Source organism: Ischnura elegans, chromosome 7 (assembly GCF_921293095.1).
Source record: "Ischnura elegans chromosome 7, ioIscEleg1.1, whole genome shotgun sequence".
NCBI lineage: Eukaryota > Metazoa > Arthropoda > Insecta > Odonata > Coenagrionidae > Ischnura > Ischnura elegans.
The window spans coordinates 6,079,674-6,105,735 of record NC_060252.1 but is presented as its reverse complement, the minus strand read 5'-3'; the positions used below and the strand labels follow the sequence as shown (position 1 = coordinate 6,105,735).

General features: G+C 37.8%; 1 protein-coding gene across 1 annotated transcript; it reads right to left on the bottom strand.

Annotated features, from left to right (window-relative positions):
- Positions 1–1,082: 1,082 nt before the first annotated feature.
- LOC124162283 (RNA-binding protein 28) lies at positions 1,083–25,780 on the bottom strand. The gene is made up of 10 exons (XM_046538761.1): positions 25,582–25,780; positions 25,226–25,494; positions 24,852–25,020; positions 18,007–18,268; positions 15,274–15,514; positions 12,118–12,292; positions 7,698–7,915; positions 6,970–7,119; positions 5,259–5,645; positions 1,083–1,338 (listed from the first exon to the last, which is right to left on the bottom strand). Exons 1-10 carry the CDS (start codon positions 25,589–25,591, stop codon positions 1,231–1,233), a joined length of 1,989 nt encoding a protein of 662 aa, XP_046394717.1. The 5' UTR covers positions 25,592–25,780; the 3' UTR covers positions 1,083–1,230.
- Positions 25,781–26,062: the final 282 nt, after the last annotated feature.

Genomic DNA, 26,062 nt, shown 5'->3' with positions numbered 1-26,062 from the left:
ACAGCATATATACCATGGTAGAAAAAGTAAAGAGAGATGATAAGGTTCTCTCCAGGAACAAAAAGACAAAAATGTATTTCTCAACATATTTCCAACTGGATTACCCACTGCATATCATCCTGTTTTGAGACATAAGAGTACATAGTAGAATCCATACCCCAAACAATAACACAAAACAGGCAAATCAAAATGCCACCACATATTTTTAATTGCTTTCAGCTATCTGATTCCATCTATTTAGTGCTAATGCAGGTTCTCAGAGAATAAAATCATACTTGCTAATGAGGACAGATACACTCACGTCGTGATTTATATTATATAATTTCACATTGTGTATTCCTGATTAAGATGATTTTGCAAGATGTGTGTATTATAATTGAATAATTTCAGGACATCACAAGATACTAGGGAGTAAGCATCTTTTGGTTTATTAATTTTGCAAAGAAAGGAGAGCAAAATTGGCTTATGTTAGTCCCTTGGCAAGGATTGGTGTGTATATGTATGCAATAGACTCCTGCTTTACAATGAGTTTGACTAGCAATAGATTCGACATACAATCTAAGTTGATTTTACGTGTGCTATTCCAATTTGACTGATTTTTATTCCATTCACATAATATGCTATCATTTATGTAATTCTACACCTAATTTAAAAATGAAACACATTCTTAAACATATTTAAGCTTGCATGCCCTCATGCTCTCAAAACTGTTTCCTTGTATGGAAAAAAATGCCGATTCAACATACAATACCATTCGCATCCTCTGGAACAGATTATGTAATATCATAAAGCAAGGGTTTACAGTATATGTATTGGGTATAACATATTAGGTTCTGAAATTGGTTGTCTAAAAATATTGGTATTGATGAATGCAAGTCTAAATGTCAGCAAATTGATGCCGAAGACGAATGATTAATTCACGTTTTTTTTTTAAATCTCCCCATTTAGCAATTCAATCCCTCCTGAAATCAAACCCAATCATAAAATTACATTAATAAGTTTTTTTGATGACGCCAGTCATAGTTTTGCACTTGTTTGGTTACAATAAAATGAGTAAATAAAGATATTGAAACATACTGAGATAAATTTCTTAAAAAATTCATTTATAGTTCACAGGATTGCCCACATACAACATTCAGTAACAAAAATAATAACAAGTTCATTGATTTCAGTGCACAGATCAAGATAATGTCTCTCAAAGACTCATCAGTCCATTTTTGATTCAAAGAATCACTCATACCATTTTTGAACATTAGACGTAAGTTGTTGCTTGTACTTCTTCACAAGTTGCGTGAAAGCCTCATCTCCAGTACTCAGCTTTCGTTTTAACTTCTTTTCCTGTAAAAATATACAAAATCGATTGGAATTAAAATGTATAATGTCATGGTGACAGGTTTAGTCTGGCCTGATTGAGGTCCCTGGGATCGGAACAAATTTGAGGATTCCTCATTTTACTGGTACATACAGGGTGGGGCAGAATGGACTCCCTAGTTTCAGACAATCACTGTAGAGTGCGCAGGTGAGTTAGCGGGGTGGGAGTAGTGTCGTTTGGTTTGGGAAGCGATGCCATTTTTTAGTAATCGCCATGAAGTGGTCTGGTGAGCATCAAGGCTTTGTCATAGAAACGTTCTTTATAAACAAGAATGGTGTATTGGCGACGCAGAGGGCTTTTCGTAGGCAGTTTGGTTTGCCTCGTCATAACAAGGTTCCTGATGCAAAAACCACTAGGAAATGGATCACTAGTGTACGGGCGACAGGATCTGCACTTCCTAGAAAACCAGCAGGGCGACCTAAAAGTGTTAGGACACCTGAAAACATCGTGGCAGTGAGAGCGTCCATTGAGCAGTACCCATCGCGCTCTTCGCGGAAACATGCTGCTGCCCTTGGAATATCGTCCAGAACAGTAAGGCGAATTTTAGACACTGACCTTCACTTACACCCCTACAAGATGATGGTCGTTCAAGAATTGAGTCCACAAGACTGAAACGTACGGATGCTTGCAATGCAATTTTAACCTCTGTGCAACCCGACGCTATTCTGTGGTCTAGCGATGAAGCGCATTTTCACCTCTCCGGCACAGTTAATAAGCAAAATTTTCGGTACTGGGCGACTGAAAATCCTCATGAACTTCACCAAAGACATCTTCATAGCCCCAAAGTGACAGTTTGGTGCGCCGTGTCCTCCATAGGCATTATTGGGCCTCACTTTTTTTAATCTCGAGGTTTAACTGTTACTGTTATCTCTGAGCGTTATTGTGAAATGCTGGAGAACTTTTTTCAACCTAAAATGGAAGAGTATGGTCAGCAATATGACACATAAGCCTTCTGGTTTCAACAGGACAGTGCCACGGCTCATACCGCCCTTAGTTCACGCCAAGTCCTGCAAAGTCAGTTTCCCGGCCGCCTGATCTCATTACGAGGCGATGTTCCGTGGCCCCCTCGCTCCCCGGTTTTGAGTCCATGCGATTTTTTTCTTTGGGGATATGTCAAAGCTGAGGTTTACAAAGTTCGACCAAGGACCTTGGAAGCTCTTAAGGAGGCAATTACAGATGTCATCGTTGGAATATCAGAAGATATGCTGAGAAGAGTTTTCGAAAACTTTTTTGAACGACTCAATATGTGCATCGCTCGCCAAGGTCGTCACCTAGATGAAAAAATTTTCAAATTCAAATAAAAATAAAATAGCATTGAATGCAGTTTTGGGAAATATAAACGTTTTAAAACTATCTTTGTTAGTTTTTTCACAATTCACCCGTCAAATCAGGGAGTCCATTCTGCCCCACCCTGTATATGCAACAGAAACTGATGTGATTCTGGGAGGATATTTTGAGGGTCATGTCAGGCAAGAGAGGGTCCTGGGAAAATGTTTAAAAAAATTATAAGCCTTGAAATACATTTGACATCACTTCGGCACTTAAAATTTGGGTTTCACTCATAATTCTGCAGAAATCATCACAATAGGAAGAACGTAAGTATACAATAAAATTTGCTTCTCACTCTCTGAGGCATTGGGGTGGACCTATCTTCCTCATCCCCCTTGGTTAAGCCACTGAGCAGTATAATGATGTCACACACCTGTCTCCCAAAATGGCGTGCAGAAACCTGCGTTTGAAACCATGCAGTGTCTTTGATTCAGCTCAATACAATAAACACAGATCCCTAGTTTATAAGAAAAGAATATTAATGGCATAATATTGGTTATCTACAAGATGTATGGGTTGAAGTGGCTGTAGATAAACATTGCAAGTTCTTTATTAACAAAGCAGGTGAGGCTGTCATGTCAAAGGATATACACCCATGCCTCGTATAGTGCAATTTGGATTAGCACAATTTCGATATAGCGCAAATTGGTTCCTCGGGGAAACATCGCAACGCAGTGTAGCCTAATCAAAAAACTTAAACGCTCTCATGATAAAATGTGAACTTGCGCGATGTACAGTGGCGCCGACTCCATGGGGCCTGAGGGGGCCCGAGCCCCCTCAAAAATTCGTTATGGGTGTGAGGAAAAAATGAGTCAGGCTTTCCAATTTTCCCCGGAGTGTCCAGATATCGAGATTCGAGTTATCAGGGTTCTAATGTTGATCATATGATTCTTCTAAAATGCTTAAAAAACTTAAAACTCATACTTATAAAATTCCCCAGGGCAAGATCCCCCCCCCCCAGTTTGGGCCCCCCAATATTTTTTGCAAGTCGGCATCCCTGGCGACATACACACAAAATTGCTATCATTTCACGCATATTAATAGTATTGCTTTTTTGTTTTTATATTAATCCAAATCAATTGCTGTGCAATGGCCAAAAGTATAACTCGTCATTGGGTCCAGATAGCTGGCCTACCGAAGTAATTTATCTCATCTCCTTAACGGTTAACATACAGTTTGAGACATCATTTTTGCTGTCATAGGTTATCGGGTGACTGAATTCCAGGTAGAGGGTCAATGCTAAAGCCTTCAAGGTCATCGGTATTCAAGGGGAGAAATGGAGTGGTGGACGAGTTGCGTATGAATAGCATCAACACAGAAAAGGGTCCACCATAGAGTCACAAAAACAATGGCTTCATTCCCTCCCAGTAGTCGTAGGCCCTCTGCGTCTCAGGAATACAGTTCAGCACTAGTAGGTAATTTCGATAGAGCCATACAGAGTAGAAACCAAGAGCAATGGCAAAAAATAGGAATGCGGGTAGAAAAATCAAGAAAAACCATAAACCTAAAAGAGAAATTGAAAGAGGTCAATTGCTTTGAAAATGGAGAGCGTCAACGCGATATTGCGTGGAAGTTTAAACTCACGATGCCTGATTCTGAATAAAGACTAAGTTAAAACATCAGTTACCTCAGCCGCACTAACTTCAACCAAGCGGTCAAGACATACGGAAAGTTCATTATGAATCTGTACAAAAAGACGAGGGTGGTAATCGCTCCGAGACATTGAGTGAAAGCTCCGGTTGGTTCAAGAATTTTTAATGGCAAGCAGGTATTTTCAGTGCGGCGATATCAGGTGAATCTGCAAGTGCTTATAGCGCAGTCACTTCAACATTTTCTGATGAACTCCAAGCTGTGATTGAAAGTATCTCCTTTCCCCCTCAACTAGTTTTTAGTGTTGATGAGATGATATTGTTTTAGAAAAGAATGCAATTTCGTTCATTCATTTTCAGGGAAGGAAAACCTGGGTCAGGTTTCAAGGCATTTAGAGACTGTTTCACAAAGCTGCTAATGCCTCGGAGGATTTCAAATTAAAATGATTTATCATTCATAAACTCTGCTAGCTATGAAATGGCATTCCAAGTAGCATTTGCCTATCATTTCGATGAGCGACAAAAGGGACTGGGTGACACATTAATTGTTTTTGGACTGGTTTGAAAAATAGTCAACTGCCAGCAATGCCGCACGACAGGAGGGAATTTCAAAAGAACGTAAGAATTTTTTTAACATGAATAAAAGTCTTTGAATGCATGCCTACTATCTAAACATAAACATTTACACTATAAACATTTATATAAATAAGGTTTTCTAAGGCTATTTATGGGAATATATATGTTTTACAGGAAATTCAATACCCAAGACCTATGCTACCAGGAACGCATCCCTATCTTCCCAATGTTATAACGCTCTCGTATAACGCAAATTCGTAAAGCGCAAAGACCCCTAGGAATGCATCCCTTGTGCTATACGAGGCATGGGTGTATTTGTTTTCAGAACCATATAGTCACACAAGAACCTCCTCAACACAAGAATAACCATTTTCCTTAGATATTTTACATACCAGACTAGGTTGTGACCTTGCATCAGACACTTTGCGCAGTTTGGGCTGCTGCAGCTGAGCCTTCTTCTTCTTCTGTTTGTTCTTCTTCACATTTTCCACGTGAGTTTTCAACTGGCCCTGCAGTTTCTTCTTGGACCTCAGCGAGCTGACTCCCGGCTTGCCTGTCAGCCCACCATATTTGGGCACCATTTCGTCCGCCTGTTCCTCGGCAGTGGCTCCCTGGAAATTCTTGCGCCCACGCCCACCTTTCTCGGCACCACCTTTGCCGGATGAGAGTTTTTTGGCACTCCCTTGGTACAGCGGATTCATTGCTTGACTTTTCAGCAGGCGCTTGTGCCTGGCATTCAGGATAGCTCTGTTTTCTATTGAGAATGCCACTATCGGTCTCTAGATGGTGGAAGAATTGGATGTAAAATGGAAAAATTTATCATATCGCCAAAGTAATCATTAGGAATACAAATTAGCAAATATGTTCATGGAAGCTAGACTAATAACAAAGGCTGAAATCCAACCCAAGTATAACACCGCAGACAGCACTTATTATCGGTCCAAAAAGTATCTCCAAAAATGTAGAGGTGCCACATCAGCTCCTAAACGACATTTGTCTTTCTTTATTGTAGTACTTATGTTATTCTAGGACACAAACATGAAGATTGAATTACAAGCACCTTAATATTGTATTTTTGCGAGGGTTTGGTGCAGCAGTGAATCTTTTTGGAAAGTGCAACTTAAAAGTCGGAAAATGGGCTTGAAAGTAAGCACTCCCCTCATTCCATAATTCTCAGATTAGTGCAAAGCATGAGAATTCCTTTCTTATGCAATAATTTGGAAGCAATTAGCTTCCATTATTAATGCATTAAATAATTTGGTTCTAAAAGAGGTAATTTCCAATTAAACTTTGAAACACAATCATAAATGACCAGTTGGTAGTGGACATTTACCAATATAAGAAGTCAAACAAAATAGCACATTTAATAAAATTAAGTTTTAGGCGTGACTTGGTGAAATTGCTTCATGTAAAATAAAAAAAATTGTAAATTAGACCATTTAATGTTTAAAATGTTGGATGTTAACATACCGATACCTCCACTGCATAAACGCTCAACAAACGCCCATCGAATCAAATCCGCTCATCTAGATAGCCCTAATAGTGTACTAGATGAGGGGATTTGATTCGGTAGGCGATTGTTGAGCACTTATGCAGTGGAGGTATCGATACTCACCAGGTCAAAAATAAGGTGATAAGTGTTCAATGTGGGGGATTTTAAACATGAATGCATTATATTGAAAAACCACATTTAACCCAAAAGTGTAGCCTATTAGAAGATCAAACAAAAAGTTCATATGTTTCATTAGCAAGCCTGGTACAGCTCTGTTAGCTTTATCCCTGCTTAAACAGGAAATTTAAGTAAGTTTAGGATACCCCAAAGTAAATTGGAATTTGGCCTGGGGTAAATTTTCATGAATACTTGGCAAAATATATTCCCTTGTCACCGTAACATCTTTATAATCTTATAACATCTTTCATCAGACTATCTTCCATCAATCTGTAGTCCATTCAATACCAACTGAGAGGAATCATGATTCGCAAATTATACTTCTAGGATATGCAAGAATATGTAATGAAGCATAACAGAGAAGATTGAAATTAAGAAAAGAATGCAACCTTAAAAATCAAACATATATATTTGCATGATAAGAGGTTCCTCACCTGTTCAGAAGTAAAGATGTCAGGGTTGTTATTGATATTTCTCAATGCTTGCAAGGCATGCTCATGTTTTGTGAACGACACAAAACCATAGCCCTTTGATTGCCCAACACCATCGGCATCCACAACTTTGAGGTTTCTCATTATTCTGGCCTGGAAAATCAAAATTAAACACATTACATCTCAACAATGATTACAAAAAATTAAATAATTTGGGTAGCACTGTACTACCCCGAGAAAAAATATATGCAGTTGACAATGCATGCCCAAGTTTGAAATTGACAAAAATGCCCAAGTTTAAAATTGACCTTCGACCTGAAGATGCTGGCAGGATAGCCAGCAAAACTGTTGTCTACAAACAAGCTGACGCCGAAGGAAACCCGGAAGAAATGCAGAGATCAAACCATCGCCGCGGAAACCTATGTTCTAACTTGACAAAAATACATCCAAATTATCTCTGTTCAATACAGGCAATGTCAATTTTTTAATTTATCACTATAAAAATATATCATTGTAAACTGATCTACCATATCTGCAAATGGGGACGAGTGCCGTATGTACTACTTGAGCTTATACAATTAATCATCATCTTCTCTGCACTACAACCTCTCGAATTTCCCAAAACCTGGTTACGATGCTATGTCATTGCAACTATAAACTTAATTGCAGCAGTAAAATTCTAAGGATTGCAGTACATGCAACTGTTAAGATCAATGTTTCAAATATATTACCTCCTTGATGACTGCTTCGCGATCAGAATTCTTCTGAAAGAGCCTCCTGAGCTGACGATCAGAGAACTCCATTGGAAGATTATGCACAGCCAGTCTGTACCTGGATACAAACATGTTTAAATTCCTCAACATATTGGTCTTCCACTCATCCAGCTTCACTCTTTTGGTCATGTCACTCACAGATACACCATTAGCTGATTTACTTCCAGCAGTTATCACTGAAAAAATAGCAAAGAACAACAATGACAAGACTTTGCGGTTTAACAATTTACTTAACACAGAACAATAAGTTTTGGCTCTTAAGCCATGTTCGGGTGCACTGATGAACACCATCATGTAAAATAAACTGTGAAAGTCACAAAGCCTCTTCATTCCTATTATGGAGCCCTCCCACAATTGCATAGCTTCCAATTTCTATTTAAAAGCAACAAAAGCAGTGGTGTATATTCATTTACACTTACAGGAACCACTGACACATATTCCAACAGAAATCATAAAATAAGAGAATTATTTTGCCAAAAGGGTAAGATTAGGATAAGACATTATTCCAATAAATGCAACACATTAGACATTTTTCAATAAATGCTGGGCAGTCAGTCAAATATGCCTAATGCCCACCTTCTCATCCTTTTCTTTTTACTGGCTTTTCTTTTTAATGGCTGGTATCCTAACACATTTAAATCATTTCACACTCAGGAACTTCTGCCAATTACACTCTGGCCAGGCCAGCTGCATGTTCTAGGTCTTCAGCTGGGACGGTTATGTAGAAGAAAATGATGTGGCATGTTTAGATTTCCCACATTGGAATTTGCCCAAGAACAGCATACCATTAGAGAGGAAACATATTTTCTCACAGACCAATTGTGGCAGCACAAACTTCATCAGGATACTATTTCCCCCTTACTACATCAACCTGGACAATTAGAACCACTGGCAGAATAGAAACTTGTTATGCAATGGTTGAGCTTCCAGCAGTGCCAAAATGAGAACAACCCAATTAGTGCAGATGCCTTTAATTGATTATTATGGTGCAACCTTAATAAAACAAGACCCTCATGGAGCTAAAATAAACACTGGCTATAGCGAATTGTTGCTTTACTGGGGGTGGAACAAATAATAGCCAATAAACCTATTGTCAACACTTATATAGGAACAGGATTGGTGTGGCGACAGAGATATTTCTATCCCATGAACTTAAGCATAAATCCAGACGAAAGGCGATGTTTTTGCATCAATAAATTTCCTTACCTTAATAAAAAAAACAAGCCATTCAATTTATAAGTGCCATACTGACTGAAAATCATGTAAAGAATTGCTTTGTCAATCATTATCCCAATGCACCACCAGCAAAGTCACTATTCTTTGTACTTAGTGTATTAACGTGATCATTCTGTAACTTTGCTATTTTTTGCTAAAAATTCAAACAATTACTGATAAAATAGTATCACGGTTATTACCTAAATGCCTCAAACACTTCCATTGGTGTTTGTTTATTGTTCCCATACATTTCGTGTAAGTCATGTGAAATGACGTATCACATTTGTTTCTGCAGACGAAGACGGTGGAAGCCCGTAGAACAATACAGCCTCGGATGACTTTTTCCATCATCCAATGTAATATCTTCATTATCTACACTAAAAAGTCTGCTAAGCATGCATAATGATGTGATTACAACATTGGACAACTCTCGCTGGCCAAACTGTATGCAAAGAATCGAGGAGTAAGGTTATCCTGCAGAATGCAACACAGCATCACAATCGCGCTCTAACTCACGATATTACGAACTGATCTAGCTAGGCGTGAGACGCATCCGGAGCAACAAAAATAGCTCCCCGCAGTAAGGAAGAATGGGCGAAACGCTGAACAGTTCCTAAATCACACCAGATTCAACGATACTTAGTTCAGATCATGCCCAACGTACGAGTTATTCTACGCCGCACCATGTAGCATTGGTCAAATCGAAAGGCACCAAATTCAAAATTTGACATTTTTGAAAGCTCATATCCCTGAAACTTCGTAAATCAAATGACTACCTGTACATCCAATTTATGAGCGGTTATTAGTGGGTCACCATGACTCCACAGGAATGAAGCTTACTACATATATGATGTTGCTTGTAAACTGAGTAAAGAAGCATAATTACGCTGTTGGGCACAGTACATGAGAAGAACTTAAACGTGGCGTGATTATTAAAACTTAGCGTAGTTTATATCCACCTTAATGCCGTTTTTTATATGTACATGGAACTTTGTAGGTTGTATAAGAGTTCCATTTCCTCTGTGTTTTATCACGCAGGAAATACTTCTAAAGATATTCTGCTAGATTCTGAGTCCTTTCTTCCATGTCTTCGGGTTTATGCCGCAGGCATCACGAGCAATTATGGTTGGAGATAACGCTTTCGTGCTTTGAATTAGTACAACCAACTTTCCGCACACTCCCACACACAAGGTCTCGATTTTCAATCACTGAAATACTCTGCTTTAGCCTTAAGCATAGCCCCTTTCTCATTAGTTCCCGCAGATTGAAGAGGGCTAAACCTCCTGAGCAAGGCTCCTTCTAACTCTTCATATTCTGCATTCCTCGGGTGATTTTGTTATGATAGTTTGCCCTCCCACACCACGACACACCTAATCTTCCCTTTGTTTTTTAACCTTGGGCTGTGGGAGTTATTGATTTTAGCTACCAGCTGCCAGTGCAGAAGAGACCCCTTTTGCAGGAGGCGCACCCCCCGCCACGAGGGCTGCTCTGAGTTAAGGCCATTAGCGATCCTTGAGGTGAGGGAAAGTGCCCAAGTGCAAGATGTCCAAGTAGCAATAAAAGTTTTGGGTGAATGCTGCAGTCAGCTCACAAAATGTATAAAAACATTCCCGCACTCTAAGGGTTAAATTGTGAAGAGCAAATACGAAGATAAATTAAGTATACCACTCTCCTATTGCTCAATTATTTTCATTTTCTCGCTTATACGTGTTTTGCAATTTTTGGCCATGATGTCTACCTTCAAATGCTCTCTACTCACGCAACTCATGGATGTGCGGGTATGCTGTCGACTGCTTTCTGCCATGCGAGGAACAAAAGAAGATCAAGCATTCGCGGATGTTATTGCCACAATATTTTCACCAAAATGAACTACATACTCATTTATCAAATGACAGTTTACCACATGAGTTTGAGACTGAGCACTCCATGTTACAGGAATAGAAAGATCAACAACTTTGCTATTTCCATACGGTTATTTATTGAGACCAACCTTGGTTTCGTTACAGAGTATCATTATCAACATCATCACCTTGATAATATTACTCTGTAATGAAACCATGGTCGGTGTCAATAAATTACAATGTGGAAATAGCAAAGTTGTTGATCCTTCTATTCCTGCGATTATGGATTTCCACCAAGTTACGCCCGCTACTATTAATTACACTCCATGTTAACTTCATTTCTAACAGATTGCCAACAATTACAGAGATTAGGGACCCTTGGTGATGGCTTTCCAGTGATAGAAACTCTCACTACAGCGAATGCCAACACCAAAAGGGCCTCGTAAAAACGAATTTTTTACATGCTTAACATAGGGTCAATTGATGGTGCTTCGGCTATCTCTTGTAACGGTGGGGGTCTCGCAATAGCCCGTTCTCGCTTAAACGCTGTTCCATTGCATTCCTTTCAGAAGGTTTATAAAACAGGAAGAGTTAAGATACTCATTTCAGAGGGATTGGGGTCCCCCTACCATATTTAACCCTGATGGGACTGTCATTTGCAACATTGGTTAGGCTTTCATTCAGAGTAAGAGCACAAACTTAGTGACAAGAGGCAACTGTGCCAGTCACAACACTTCTGGAATATTAGTCAAATTCAGTCCTTTGGGCTTGCCTCTCTCAATCTCATGCACAAATCTCCACATCTACTGCTTGGCAGTAACAAGGATCAAAATAACAAGGGGGTTGAGACCAATATAAGGTAAGGTTAATTCCTGCAACACATCAAATTTTCCTCATAATATCTAGCTAGTATCCCAGTAAGAAGGTTTACAGTAAAAGGGTTGACTGATGAAATAAGTCTTATAATATATTCGATCTATCATTGAATGATACAGTTTGACCATGATCAAAGAAACATGATTAGCATGATCAAGATGGAATGAGACCAATCGTCAATATCAGATTAAGTTCCACATAGATGAAAATCAATTCAGCCAAGAGTAAGAATCCAAATTATTGGCTCCTCAGAGGAAGTGCCCACAAGACAAGCTTCAAATTTACCCATCTCTCACCATTTTAACTTTCCTTCACCTCTTCCTCAGCCTTACAGTTACACCAGCGACATGGTTCAAAATATTGAGCAAACATGCACATACATGTGACACCTTACCACATTAGGACTTGAAATTAAAATTCAGGAAGCATTTGAGTTCATGTCGTACCTCCCTCTTTCACCAAATATAAATTACGACCGTCTTTTGGAGTTTTCTGCTTTTGCTCATCAATCTTTTGCCTTGCCTCTTCACGGCTAACTGCAGGAGCAGCAACAATTTTGGAGCAGTCCAACGTCAGCTCATCACTGTCAGCAGCTAAGCATGCTTTAGCACCTTCACTGTTCTATAGCAACACAAAAGTTCAACACTGAATACCATTTCAAAAAAAATGTCAACATTCATAATGACAAAGAGAATGATTAACTTGACATACATGGAAAAAGTCATTAGCTTCTATAGTACACAATTCTAGAGTATGTTGAAGTAGGGAATTTCAACTTAGGGAAACTCCCATAAATCTGAATTTTTAAACTCACAGAAATGGGCAATCAGAACAATATATGTATAAAGCAAAACAACTAGATGGCTATGGGATCTATTTAAAAAAACACAATAACAATAAGCCCCTATCTAAAATATAAATGAATTAAGCAATATTTTTATAAATATTTTAGAAAAGACATTGCTTTAGAGGACTAAAAAGCTTAACATTGTTGTGGTGGTAGATCTTTAGGCTGTTTGCGTTGAATCTAGTTGTACATGTCACTTTCTTTCAGGTGTTGTGCCCTACGTTTGGTGGGTGATAATAAAGAGATTCAAACAAATCTCTAGTTACCACCAAAATCATAATTAATCACAGAAACCTCAAAATAGGTAAAACCAAAAAGCAAGGGGTCATGGGACGTTCAAGTACAGGCATCCCCCGAATTACGTATGTCTCGACTTACGTAAATCCGTACTTACGTAAGTGATAACCGTATTTCAAATGATTACGTTAATTTTCGAATGCGAGCGCGAAGAAGTAGATATTCGCTCGTACAACCTATGGTAGAAAAAATATCGAATACGTAGTTATAGAGTTTTTTACGTGCTAAAAATAACAAAGTGACCCATATTTGTCATTCCTCGAAGGAATTTTCATTAATTTCTGTAGAAAAATCACTTATAATCCCAAGTCAGCAATCAATGTGAAATTTGCAGTTCTAGCGATGGATGTGGTTGCGCTCATTCCTGTACGATACAACTTGTTATACAGCATACACACCCGAACTCCGACTTTCAACTATTTAAAAATTGTATCCTTAAGTTTGGACATTTCCATCTGGGGAATTAAAAGAAAATGAATTTCAGGCAGAAATCTTTATTGCGGAAAAGAATTGTTTAGTACCCACGTAGTGGCATTAAAATTTTGAGTGTTGGCAATGAACGCCGCGAAAAAGTTAAGAAAAAGTTGACACACGATATTAATTGCGTAATTGTTTACATGTTTCTGGCGGAAAATTTTATGAAGCTGCATTTTCTCATTCTCTCATATTGTGTGCAACTGTAAATGAATATTGCGTCATTGAAAGCTTTTCCCCACTAGCTTTGTTGCACGTTAATGACGGATTTGGCTGGATAAAAGCTCACTTTTAATTAGCTTCGTGCTTTGGAAATACTCTTCCATGTTTCCAGCGAAGTAAATATTCAAATGATGATATTTTCACGTTATTTATTGAGATATGAGAGAATGAAAGTATGTTTCCGTGAGTGAAAGATTGAGTGTATGTGCATGTGAATGTATCTAAGAATATAGTAATTTACTGGTATTTTTTTGTGTATTATTTGCTCGTAATCCTAGACACTACTCCTACGTGTATTAACTGTGACAGTGAAACCACCAGATTCATCGATCAACGTAATATATAAAAGGCAGAAGATATAATGATTATAGGTAGGTAGACAATCCATTCTTTGGGCCCTTAGATTGCAGTATAACATAATGAATCAATTTAAGTATTCAGTTTAGTAATGTAGCGTTGAGATACCGTACTTTCCCGAATCCACGCGATCGGTCAACTCTGAGCATTTTGCACATTTTGATTGGCAATGCTCGAGATGCAACTCTCAGACTATATTAATGTTTATCGATTCTGTATCTAATAACGTAAGAATATGCCGTAGAGTTCATGAATATCGCAGTGAATTGAATGAAACTTCACCGAGAATTTACCGCGCATTTCTTGGCTGAGAATTTCACCACGCTGATCGAAATCTCTGAAGCACTAACACAAAGGTTTGCCTTACGTAAATTTCGACTTAAGCAGAGTCTGCCGGAACGCATCTCTTACGTAACTTGGGGGATACCTGTATTATGTTACCAGTACCAGGTATGGGGATATTAGTTTGCTTACTTTAGCTTAAAATAGGTGGGGAATCAAACCGTATGGCGAATCAAAACAAATGGGTACGTAAGATAGAAAGTTCTCCCTTCTCTGTGAACAAAGGAGAAGTGATTAACATGAAAAAGAAGAACTTTGCGCTTTCACATTAATATTTATTCACGACCATGGTTTCAACGTTAGACGTCATCATCAGGTGAACTCTACAGACCTCTACCTCTTCTCTGTTGACCAATCCATTCAACCTAGTTACCTTCCTCCCTCCCCCTCCTAGCCTGGTATAAAAGGATGTGATGGACCTCTGTAGAGTTCACCTGATGATGACGTCTAACGTTGAAACCATGGTCGTGAATAAATATTTATGTGAAAGCACAAAGTTCTTCTTTTTAATGTTAATTATGAATCGCTTTCACCAAGTTACGTCTCAAACAATCAATTTAAAAGGAGAAGTGGTTGAATAGATTTGGTTAGTTTTACCCTCAAAGTAAATTTTTTCCACCCACACAAAACACCAAGGTAGTGTAAAGTATTCAACACACTAATTATGATTTAACACTTAACTAAATTTAATTTACTAAAATATGCTAATTAAGTACTTTATGACTAAGTAATACATTTAGTAAATATTCATACACTTAAATAGTATGCTTTTTTTACAGTAAGTTTGTGAAATTGTCAATGAAACACTTCCAAAATAGTACTCATTCAATACTTTGTTTTCTTCTTAGTAAGAAAATAAAAAAATGTGTACTCAAGTGGATGGAGAGGTTCAACAAATGCTTAATTTATTTACATGGTTTCAGGGGAGGAGTCAAAAATGCCCAAATATGCACCAGTTTTGCTTTCTTGACTGTTTTTAAAATAAAATATATCCACAGGAAAGATTTTACACTAATATTGCAGGGTTTCCATTCACTAAAAAGTATTTAATGACTTAATCTACCTTAAACTTGACAAATGCTGTGCCTTTGGAATGGTCGGTGACACGGTCGACACAGATTAGAGCATAAGTCACGGGCCCAAACTTTTCCATGAATTCCTTCAGTTCCTCAGATGTTGTTTGGAATGAAACATTCCTCAAAAACACAGTACAGTCTCGGTCCAAGACGTTGGGTGGTGGCCTCTTTGGTGGTTCTTCTTCCTCTTCAAATTTTCGAGACTTTTGACTGCCTTTGCCTCGAGGCCTGAGAAGAAAATTGCTCAATGAATTTAATTTAATAATAGCAAATGTTTATGGATGAGAAAGAACAAGTGTACCAATAAATATTCCAATCTAAGAATACAAATGACAGAAACATACAAGGCACAAACTATGCATATCACTCTACCTCCATTCAACACACAGAAATATGGATGATGTACAAGATCTTCAAATTACACATAACTAGACATTTTTTGGAAAAGAAATATTTTATGAAATTCATGCCTATTTTAATTTTTCCACATTTTTACCTAAAAATCAAGCAATTAACATTTCCAATATCATCTCATTTATGTGATATTGCAGGTTCAATTCAAAGCTAATTCTTCAAATTACTAGATGAGTTTTATTCTATTTCTAACTAAAGTAAACTTATATTGCATAAGAAATTGACAATCAATGACATCTCATTATTGGCAAAAGGTTGTTCTTGCAATTTATACACATTCACTGTAATATTCCCAAAATAACATTTGGTGGCAACTTATACATGCATTTTTTTCATTAATAGACATTTTCATATTTCTGTTGAGTGGACTATGCCTCAGAAATGTGTACATATATGTATAGGTCATAAAATGCAAACATGTAAAGGTAATAGTAGTTACAGACCTAGTATTAATATAAATAATAACTTTTAAAATTTTAAGAAACTTCTTTTCCAGTATTAATTTCTTACATGAATCAAATTTCCTCATTGATTACCACCAAGTACTTTTTTCTGTTTTCCATATAATTCTACCAAAATATAATGAAACGACCATAATATTTTCAAATAATTCAACCAAATAATTATGTAGGCTGGTATATATTTAGAGGAGGTGACCGTAAGTCATCTGAACTGAAGACAGCACCTCGATTATGTAAATGTGACAGCGACGACGGCGATAGATGACCATCACGTTCTCCTATCACGTTCCGCTGTATCCCGCGATCATGTAAGCCACCGTCATCGCGCGTATCGTATAGGCACGAGCCCTTGAGGTTGGTATCATTGAGAAATCTGAAGAGCCAATGAAGTCCTTCGACACATCTCTTTCCAAACATGCGTCGTCTGCGGAGTCTTTGAAATAACAATAACAAACAACGAAAACTTAAAATGGATGCAGTTCAAAGCTAAGTGCTTCGCTTCGCCAATAGATAATATTATGATAAAGTACTCGTATTATGGTAAAGTTAAGGGGAAAGTGTAGTATTACTTTTCGATGCGTGATAACGTAATCCAGTATGCTAATGCTCGCCGGGAGATGCTGCAGTCATTATATTTACAATATCGTAGAGAATGGCCGAAAAGTCATGATCTTGGATTGAAACTAATTAATGTTGAAATGATAATGGAAGTGTAATCGCGCTAGCGATTTGAACGTAAGTAGTTAATAGTTGATTTATGATGATTAAAAAATCGAAAAGGAGTTTAACGATGTTCATGGTGAAACAAAACTCAGTACTATTCCACAAACTTTTATTTTAACAGTTTACTAGTTTCGACGTTTATACCGTCATTATCAAGACTAACCTGACTGTTAAAATAAAAGTTTGTGGAATACTTCTGAGTTTTGTTTCACCATGAACATTTCATCGTTCCAACAAGTAACGCCCAAATCAGTTGAGTTTAACGATGTTGATATGTTGGAGAACGCACTTGGCAAATGTTGATAATTAAACTTCGATATAAAGTAATTGACGTTTGAATCACGGATGTACTTCAATTAGCAGTACTTTCCATTTTGTTGTGTGGAAATAAAGCAGCTCAATCGAATTCACTACCGTGCGCATATAACAATTGAACAAAGTGGACAACTAGTAATGTCAAGAGAGCACTTCAGTAGAAATAATTACGAATATTATTGGTTTTTAATCGATTATAGGGAATTTTTAAATTAAATAAACAATTATTTTTTGCTAATATTTGCATTTAGTGCTCGTTTTTATGTCAGCATATGCTTGTCACCATCTGTTTCGAACGTGATAGGCCGATGACGCTCGCAGCGTGATAAAGAGTGCGATCACGGTTTCATAATCGCTGCTATCACCTTCCGTCGTGGGAATCGTGTTGCCCCTAGCAACGACATCGCTCTCACCCTTCTCACAGTTACATAAGGAAAGGCCACAGAGAAATAAGGCAAAGGCACCAAGTTGATTCCTGCTATACGTCAAATCCGACAAATTAATTGCTCGATTTTTTGTACTCTTACACTCAAGCAGGGATCAGGCAATCTTGAAAAATCTCCACCAAAGCAGAGAATCAAACCCAAGCATTAGCCTGCCCTTTAACTTAAGCACCAAGGGAATTATGGCTTCACATCGCTACAAACAGATACAGGGTGTTTCCAGAGGAATCTGCACTGCTAAAGCTAAACACTCTTGAACGTATTACACTCTTCCTTTTAACATGAGATCCTGTCATCAACTCTTTCCACTTACAATCACAAAATAACAATGGCTAGAATAAAAAAAAACCATTGGCATACATACTTCTCGTCCAGCTCTTCTTCACTGTCCTCTTCCAATTCTCCGTGGTCAGATTGGTCATCTTCATCTCCTTGGTCCTCTTCCTCCCCCTCATCACTGTCATGAACATCAAACACCTCATCTTGAGGCACAACTTCAGACTCTTGCTCATCCACTTCATCTGCTTCAGATTTTACACCAATCTCGTTTGAGTCATGATTGGGAGGGTGATATTTTTTCTTAAAAACATCTTTGGGAACAGCCCAATCAAGAATAATGATCCTCCCTGAAAAAATACATATGAAAAACTTATCATGCACCAGAGAAGTAAAGTAATAATGATTACCAATTAACATATGAAGATGTACATGTAAGGAATTGCTTAGATACGAGAACTTGAGTTTAAAGCAGCCCTAAAGAAAATTCTGTCCAATGGTTCGACTGATAAACAAAGGAAATGTGATTTTAATGAAAATTCCAAAATATGTATATGTATTATTCTTCATCAACTAAAAATGAAAAATTGGACTTTTCACACTAAATATTCTGGAAAATACATTGAAAAATCATACACAAGTTTTAACTTACTCTTATATTGATGCTACTCTGGATAGAAGTATATGAAGACAAAAACTAACATTTATACATATGTATGTCAATGTGACGAGAAACTGATATTATATTCATATTTAATTACATAGAAATAATATTTTAATGCTCCCAAGCATGTACAATAATTAGAACAATACATACATAAATAGGGAAGCTCTCGGTTACTCAAAAATCGAAACCTTTGTGGGGGAAACCAAATATCATGAAAATATTTATAAAGGCTGTTTTACACAGGGCACGTCATTGCACAATCTGACGTGTGTTCGTGAACTGAGCAAAAATGCCCCTAATTTCTACTTAAAAATAAGTATCGGGAGTGAAAATAACAAGTTGTGTGAAAATTAATGTCTGAGTAACTTTATGAAATATTTGGTCTGCTAACTTTGAATGATTTGCCTGATCATGGTGCCTTGAATAAAGTCTCGCAATACTCCAGTGGTAAATAAGTAAATTCAAGGAAATATCATTAGAATATTGTTTTCCGCGCTCTTATGCATGAGTGTTACATTAAGTATTGAACTATAGGAAGGTTTGCGAGGCATAAACTTTGTTGTTCAGTCATGCCGGTTTAATGAGTGAATGATTCATAGATTCATCTCAAGTGTTTGTTCTATGAACATGCATATTAAGTTCACTGTACGTCAAATCAAACAAGTTGCCAGATAGAACAACTCTCGAGACATGTGTATAATCCGTGGAAGACTTTCTGGAAAACCTTGGAGACAAATTAAAAGCTTTTGTTGCATTCATTTAACTTCATATGTATACCCTGAGAAACCTTGCATCTTACTGTGGACAAGAAGGACAATGTTACAAAGGTTGATGTCAGAACAGAAACAGGGTGAACTTATTTGATTTCACTGAAAGATACACAAAGAGTGTTATATGCTGCTTCCTGGTACTGAGGCATAAGAAGTCTAGATGATTTATTTTTCATATTTGTGTTTCTAATTCTGAATCCATTTACCATGCCTTCCAAGCATGTTTTCTGCTGGAACGGCTAAACCATGTTTAGCATCATTGAAGATTAGATGTCAGTTTATGTGACCTTGCATATTATAAATGCTTGCTATTGGCCAGTTGACTACTGACTGACTGTGCTATAACTGTGTGACTGTGCATTAAACCACCTTAAAAAAAATATTTTCCGTGCTTTTAGGCCCGTATTCTTAGTCGACCCCATGGGGCCAACTAAGGATGTGGGCCTAACCCTGGATACGTCATCAGCTCCTACATAAACTGATCTCGCCCTACACACGCCACATAAAGCCCTACATATGGCCGTTTTTGGAACTAAATGCGCCCTACTTATTGTAGGGTACCCCCCAAACCAGCCCTAAACCCTATAAAAACATGGCGGAAACAATCATCATCAGGTGGTCAAACAGCAGTTGCCAGGCGCTATGGAAAATTACAAAAGATTATTTTTCGGAGAGCACACACAGCTTGGCTTTCAATGGAAGCAGAATATTTGTGGCACCAAAGACTAAGGCACATCTCCAAAGATGGTTCAAAGAAATTAACCACACTTGTGGATGGAATTAAAGAAGATAAGTTCAAGAGTATTCGTGAGCATTGCGTCACTGGAAAACAAACAAAACTACCACACTTACACGAAAGACTCGAGCAAAACGTCCATTAGAACTTGTGCATAGTGATCTGCTTGGACCAGTATTTCCAATGTCGTATGATGGGATGAAGTATATAATGACATTTGTGGATGATTATACCCATTTTACAGATGTGTATTTCTTTAAAACAAAGTCAGAGGCCTTTCATTATCTGAAGATTTATGAGAAAATGGCAACAACTCATTTGAGTACAAAAATAAGTCATTTCAGGTGTGATAATGGCAGGAAGTATGTTACCAATGAAAATTAAGGCCTACTTTGAAGAACGAGGAATACAATTTGAGTTCAAATTACAATACACACCACAGCAAAATGGGGTGGTGGAACGAATGAATCGTACAATGCTTGAAAAAGCAAGATGTTTGATACACAGCTCTGGTTTATCAAAAGCTTTGTGGACAGAAGCAGTACTTACTGCTGTATATTTAATCAACAGGACTCCCACAAAAGCCCTGGAAAATGAAGTTCCAGCTCATCTCTGGTATGCAAAAAATACCAAATCTAAATAAAATGAAAAGTTTTGGATGTACAGCCTACCTGCACACTCCTAAACAATTAATCAGTGGTAAGCTAGATCCCAGATATAAGAAGTACATTTTTGTAGGGTACTGCACTAATGGGTACAGACTTTGGGATCCAGAACTAAAAAAGATAGTCAGAGGAAGAGATGTAATTTTTGACGCAAAAATGTTCTAAGCTATGAGGGAATTAGGATACTGGAATGAAAATCAAGGAAATCAAGGTGAAAATGAAGAGTACTACCCAGCAGAGAGAGTTCGAAATTCAGGTGGAGAGCAGAATTCAGGTGGAGACAAGAATTTAGGTGGAGAATGGGAAGTAGATGATCAAGTCAGAAGGTCATTCAGAGAAAGGAAAAGACCTACTTATCTAGAAGATTATGATACAGGATATGGAATAGCTTGTGCTATGAGTGCTGAAGCATTTCTTGATGATGTACCTGTCGAGTATTATCGAGTATCAAAGGGAAAGAGGATCAAGACAAGTAGTACAATGCAGTTAATGAAGAAATGAAGGCTCTTGAAGAAAATGAAACTTGGCGTTTAACTACACTACTCCCTGCAAGCAAAGCAATTGACTGCAAGTGGGTTTTCAAAGTAAAGCGGAGTGAAAATGGGGATGTCGATCGCTACAAGGCTCGTCTTGTTGCGAAAGGATGTGCTCAGCGCAAGGGGTATGATTACAAAGAAACCTATTCACCAGTAACAAGCCTTGTAACTTTATGAATCCTGCTGGCAAAATGAAATCAAGATGGACGCCATGCAAAGCAACTGGATGTCAAGAGTGCATTTCTTCCTGGGAACCTCAGTGACGATATTTATATGAAACAACCAGAAGGCTATATTGAAGGCAATTTAAAGCTAGTCTGCAAACTTAAAAAAAGCCTATAATATGGTCTCAAACAAGCTCCACGAGAATGGAACAAGAAGTTTGATTCCTTCATAAAACGACTGGGCTTCACTCACTCCCAACATGATTGGTGTTTGTAGGGATGAGTCGATTCCAAATGTCGATTCTAGATTCCAATCGATTCTCGGGCACTGAATCGGAATCGAGAATCGATCGCCTAAAGTTGATTCCGATTCCATCGATTCCAGAAGATAAATGTTTTGAGAATAGCCTATAAGCATGGGGCATAAAGGCCACTACACATGTAAGCAGACACGGTGTCAGCCTTGCCCGCGTGGAGGATACGCCCGGCACGTGGGTGCTGCGAGGAACATGCCTAAGAGGCCTCGGAAACATGAAAATGTCGGCAAGAGCGACAAACCGACGAACCCTGAAATGGCACGTGTTCATGAGCAACTCTCAGAGAAAAAAAAATTGGAAACCACGGGATCGGGAAGCAATACATGCATTTTTCGTTCTTTTATTAACCGCTGGTCACGGAAAATCGAAAAAAATTCTTATAAATACGCGCAGAGAGCGGGTTTTTTGTATAACTTTTTACTAAAACGGGTCTGCGTCAATAATAAAAATTTAGACACATTCGTGTTTTTATAGCCCAGTTTCATCAATGCAACCCTTGAAACAGTTGGTACTTGCTTGGCATAAGCTGCCGCAGCCTCTGGGCGGACTCAACAGCTTGCATACGGCCGCCACCGCACACCCGCCAGGCTGCTCTGGTATGTATGGATGCAATGAACGCTACATTATTGTTTAGCCACCGCGGCCAAACGACAATGTAGCCACCGCGGCTATTGTCATTTTTAGGGATGGTCGGATCGGATCCAAAGTCGCGGAAGACATCGGATCTGGATCCAAAATTTTAAATAATAGCTTCAGTGAATAAGGGTGGAAAGAGTTCTGATTCTCTCTTCAAATGCGCTGTCGCATGCAATTCTTGTCCTACTCATTAACCGTTTTGTTTGAAAGCTCTCGCAGAGGTTACGTAGCAGAATTAAAAAAAAAATATGTTTAAAAAAAATTATAAAAATATTAATTGTGTATAAAAATCTAAAAAGCATTCCTTTGAATGTATGTACCCAGAATAAACTTGAACAATTACAGTGAAACCTTGGTTAGCGAATGCCTCTCATAACGAACAATTCGGATAACGACCAAAAATTCCACAAAAAATTTGCCTCGAATAGCGAACAAAATTTCGGTTAGTGAATAGATGTGTAGCGGACATGTTTTTGTTCGGCGATGCAGATCCCAGATGGATACGAAGTATTACCTCCACCCACTCACGCCATCACATGGCAGTAAAAACGGTTAGTTTTCTTATGTTTCCTTATGCTTAAATGCTTTCTTTAATGTTTTTATTTACATTTAACTCAATTTGTACAGTATTATAACTATTCTCATTTAAAATCCTATATAGCCTGTAATTTTCATATAATAGCAGGTCAATAGGAGCTAGAAACCAATTATTCCTATTTCCTTTATTTCTAATTGGGAAAAAAAAAGCAAACATTTCAGATAACGACCAGCTTTATGGAATGTGGTCTTAATCCAAGGTTCTACTGTACTTCATTCAATAGCAGGAATTTGAAAATGCATTTGGATCCAAAAATATCCGATCCGAGAGATCCAGCTCCGAAAATCAAGGATTCGATCCGAAAAAAATCCTGGATCCGTCCATCCCTAGTTATTTCATTCCATTCAATTCTAAATTTTAATGACAGCAATGCTACAGATAAATCAATATCCCACCAGTTAGAAGGAGTAAGAATCGATGGAATCGGAATCGAGAATCGGGAATCAATTTGAAGGAATCGGAATTGGAATCGAAAAAAAGTGGAATTGACTCATCCCTAGGTGTTTGTATATTAAAGGTAATGTTAATAGAGTAATACGTATATGTTTTATGTTATGTTGATGACATTATTGTTGCAGCCAGTCTTCAAGGGGATCTTCAAATCTTCAAAGAGAAACTCAAGAATGAATTTAAAATGACTGCTCTAGGTCCTTTGAGATGTTTCCTAAACACAAAGATTGACAGATACAGTGACAGAATCATCCTCAGCCAGCAGTCCTATATCAACAATCTGCTGCAGCATTTTGGTATGGAAGATTGTCATCCAATCAAGTTTCCTATGGAAGCCAGATTTGTAACAACTTTGGAAGGTCCCTGTATAATTAATGAGAAGGCATACAAAGAGCTTGTAGGATGTCTTATGTATTGGATGTACACCATACAGCAGGATCTTAGTGCTTGTGTCAATGTGTTTAGCAGGTATCAAACTACAGCCACAGAGGCCCAATGGGTGGGACTTTGGAGCGAATCCTACGTTACTTAAAGGGAACCATGGACTATGGCCTTGTTTTTTAACGAAGCTCCACACCAATATTAGTAGGATATGCAGACTCAGATTGGGCTAAAGACACTACAGACTCCAAGTCTACATCTGCCTATTTGTTCCAGGTGTTTGGAGCAACTACAAGCTGGGGCACTCGTAAACAAATCACTGTAGCCATTTCCACAACTGAGGCCGAGTATGTAGCTCTTGCAATGGCATGTACAGAATTTTTGTGGTTGAAGTATCTTCTTGATGATTTGGGTGTAAGGGTAGACGACCCAACTACTGTTTATGAGGGTAATAGTTCATGTATTGCCTGTTTAACAAAGTGGGAACACAAAAGACTTAAGCATATGAATGTTAAGTATCACTATGTGAGAGACTTAGTCGAGAAGAAAATATATACAAACTGCTCAACAGAAGGCAGACATATGTATTAACTAAAGGACTAGTGATTGGATCTTTTCTCAATCATCGCACTGGTTTGGGTGTGAAGCAAATAGTTTGAACTAGAACTCGTTTAAATTGTTTATATTTATTGTTGTTTTTCTTTTTTTTCTGAAAGAAATATATATATGTTCTAGAGAATACATTTAAAAGAATTTGAGTCATGTGTGTTTCCACATTTGAATGCTTGTTTTCTTTTCGTTTTTTTGGACATTGCTGGAGTTGAGGTGGAGTGTTGGAATGCATACAGTTCTATCTATTTATTGAGACGTTTCCAACATAAATAAAAAGGTTCGATAGGTGCGTATTGGGCTATCTGGGTATTTTTGTCTGACTGGAATGCACGGCTTTCTTATTTCTCTGTACCTTCGTACCTCTAAAATATCAATAGCGGTACTAATTATTGGGTAGTTACCTAAAAACGGTTTAGCGTTGCAATCCTCGATGGCTTTCGCAGCGCTAGACTTGCTGGAAAATTGCACGAATCCACAGCCCACTAGTTTTCCATCGGGTTTGTACAACAGATTAACTTCTTCTATGGTTCCATAACTTTTCAAATGTTCCCGCAAATTTTCTTCGGTAACCTAGAAACATACAACATAACTTTTATATAACCGGGCAATAAATTTATAACTGCGAGAGCCTTATATCCGTGAAAACTCGTAAAGGTAATCTCCAGTGTGCACACAGAGATCATACATAACATCCCGTAAAGAAATATTTCCCGCTCGACTTAAGGTCTCGGTAATTACATGCACACTAGGGGCTTAAATACATACATGCACTAACCTTAAATGGTAAATTTCGAATTATTATCCTCCCAGATTTACTCCGTGGCCTCACTGCGTCATTTTCCTCCACTTCCTTTTCAATTGGTTCATCTTTAATCTTTTTTGGCACCTTGTTGCCAATAGTACTTAAAGGGATGAAGTCCTGGCTCTCTTTCGATGCTTTAAGTTCCTTGAGAGTTATATTATCTTTCTTCGCTTTGAATTTCGGAGCAGAAGATGGCTGGGTTTTGCTTTTTATGACCTTCCTCCTACGGACTTTCTTTCCTCCTGAACACAAAAAGATCAGTTGGGAAAATATAAGAAAATTTGATAAACAGGCGTAATGAACAAATATATAAAAACTGTAACACTCACTGTGAGGCATTTCCCAGCGTTATTGCAGACACAAAAGGGTCGAACTTTTTAAAAGCTGGTTGAAATTATATTTTACTGCTACGAAACAATATTTTACGTAAAATTTTCACATCTCTTCTTTTCATTCACGTGTTTACATATTTTTGAAAACAGCATGTTCCTAGGCGCGATGCGAGCTTCAACTTTTAAAAGTTCGATTTTAATCAATCGAAATAAATGGTGCAACATCGACTTGACTCGAATGATCGATATCAATCGAATGGTAAAATTTGATATTTCGGCGGCAATTGTAACCTTACTCTGAGATTGCATGCCACTAAGCATGAGTAATAGAGGTCTTTATTAACAGGTATCTTTAAGCTTCTTGATCAATATTAAGATTCCAATTCCAATAATATTTCAATTAAAAATTAATGCAGCCAAAATTTCTTCAAAGACATATACAAAGAACTGCCTTTTCTCAAGTATTACTACAGCATTT